Source organism: Alligator sinensis, unplaced genomic scaffold (genome assembly GCF_000455745.1).
Source record: "Alligator sinensis unplaced genomic scaffold, ASM45574v1 scaffold388_2, whole genome shotgun sequence".
Classification (NCBI taxonomy): domain Eukaryota; kingdom Metazoa; phylum Chordata; order Crocodylia; family Alligatoridae; genus Alligator; species Alligator sinensis.
Window position 1 is genome coordinate 2,117,254 of NW_005842102.1, and position 1,918 is coordinate 2,119,171.

The 1,918-nt window shown below is 40.4% G+C and overlaps 1 protein-coding gene across 1 annotated transcript in view; it reads left to right on the plus strand.

Annotated features, from left to right (window-relative positions):
• Positions 1-1,913, plus strand: part of LOC112550413 (nuclear pore complex protein Nup214-like) — a gene marked incomplete at its 3' end in the record, with an annotated part of 3,880 nt that extends 1,967 nt beyond the window's left edge. The window contains exons 4-5 of the mRNA XM_025205008.1: positions 722-926; positions 1,879-1,913. Of these exons, the coding sequence (XP_025060793.1) occupies positions 722-926; positions 1,879-1,913 (240 nt within the window). The remainder of the gene's footprint in view (positions 1-721; positions 927-1,878) is intronic.
• Positions 1,914-1,918: the final 5 nt, after the last annotated feature.

Below are 1,918 nucleotides of genomic sequence, written 5' to 3' on the forward strand. Positions count from 1 at the left end.
TTTAATGAGTCTTCAGTTATAATCTGCCTTAATTTTCCTACCTGTTAAACAAGACTATAAACTGAGCTGATAGATAGGTGCTTGTGAAGATGAATTTGTGTTTAAACAGCACAGTGAAGAAAATACTAAGTATTAAGGTCGCTATTCGCAACCTGGAACGTGGTAGACAGGAACTAGAAGTCTTCAGTTAGAGCTATAATATTTCTGCAGCATGTTGATCACCTTTTAAAGGGACATTGTTAGGTTGTTCAAGCCCAAACTATCGAATGTAATGTATATTAATGCTGGATCCTAAAAAAAGGGACTGTATTTTGCCTTGTGTCTATTTAAATAATCATGCAAGAGTACTGATATCTTGTAGTATTCTCATAGAGATCCTTTGCTTGTATATTTAAACATTCCCATAGGTCTTTGTGGCCCTGCCATTACAGCACTGTGAAACTGGGATCTTTTTATACCAGTGGTAAATCGTGAAAAATGAATTCAATTTTTAAAGTTCCTTCAGTGATTTTTGAAGAAACTTGCATGGTACTAGGAAGGTATGTTCCAATGAACACACAACTTTTAGCTTTTCCTAAAGTTTGGGCACACATTGGAGCAGTTAATGCCTATAAACAGCCATTGCAGATGAGCAGGTTCAAATACCCAGGGATTGTGACTTTGGAAAGATTTGCCCAGCACATGGCATTTGCATCCTGTGATGTTGTTTTCTCTTAAAAAGGCTAAACAGCAGAAACGCCCATTTGCTTATCATAAGTTGGCCAGAGACACGGGCAGCATGGCAACTGTCAGCGATCTGAAATGGAACCCTACCATCCCCTCCATGGTGGCCATCTGTCTGTCCGATGGCAGCATCTCTGTCCTGCAGGTCACAGACTCTGTGAAGGTCTATGCCACTCTTCCTTCCTCGGTGGCTGTTACATCAGGTGGGTAAAACAGCTGTGGCTCAGTGGGAATTCTTAAGGATGCATGATGCCTAAAGAATATGAAAGGGTTTGGCTGGCCACAAACACAGAGTAGTCATCTTTCAGGAAAAAAATTAACATCTTTGTGGAAGCAGAGGGATTTAAATTTCCTCAGACTTTTGAAAGCTTTCATTAGGGTATCATTTCTCCTTGGTTTTTCTTGAGCAATGCACCCTTACAGTAAAAGCTAACTATTTCTGCCCAAGTGGTAAAATGTAACAGTCTTTTGTGGCTGCATGCAGGAAATATGCAGTGGTCTGTTGTACATATAAAATAGAATTGTATTTTTTATTGAATCAGTCGTCAGTGGATTGTTAAGTTCTATATGACCGGGGGGTACCTGAGTGCTTTGGTATGTCACATGCATTCTTTATACATAACCCAAACCAGGTCTGGTCTAAAGATGTTACATTGGTTTAATAGGCATTTAATAAGCATGCTTTTTTTTCTTTTCAAACCAGATATGATTAAATCAGTACTCTGTTGCATCTTTCCTCCTCTAAGGAATTTTAAACTTGGCTGTATCTGTCTAGCATGCCCCTGTTCAGTTAGGGCAAGCACTCAACTATGTGCCTCCAAGCAGGGGTTTGCATCAGCTCAAATTAATGTGGAAGTGTGCGTAGGGTAGCTATAAAGCAAACATAAAGAGCATTGGAAGGTTGCTGCAGTTTTATTTGGACTGAGTTATAAAGTCTCTTCACAGTCATCTTTTTGCCGAAATGAGCCATATGGTAATAAACATTATGGCTTCTATTGAAGCAAAACAGCTTTATTGGAATTAGCTGTTTGCTTAGCTGAGGAGGCACCCGAGTGGTGTTTAGTTTAGCGATGCTGCCCAGAGGTGTATGAGAACTGCATGAATCTTCCCTGCTATTGTGACTGTTGCTGATGAAGTCCTCTTGTTTCTGTCCAGTGTGCTGGAGCCCCAAGGGAAAGCAGCTGGCTGTAGGGAA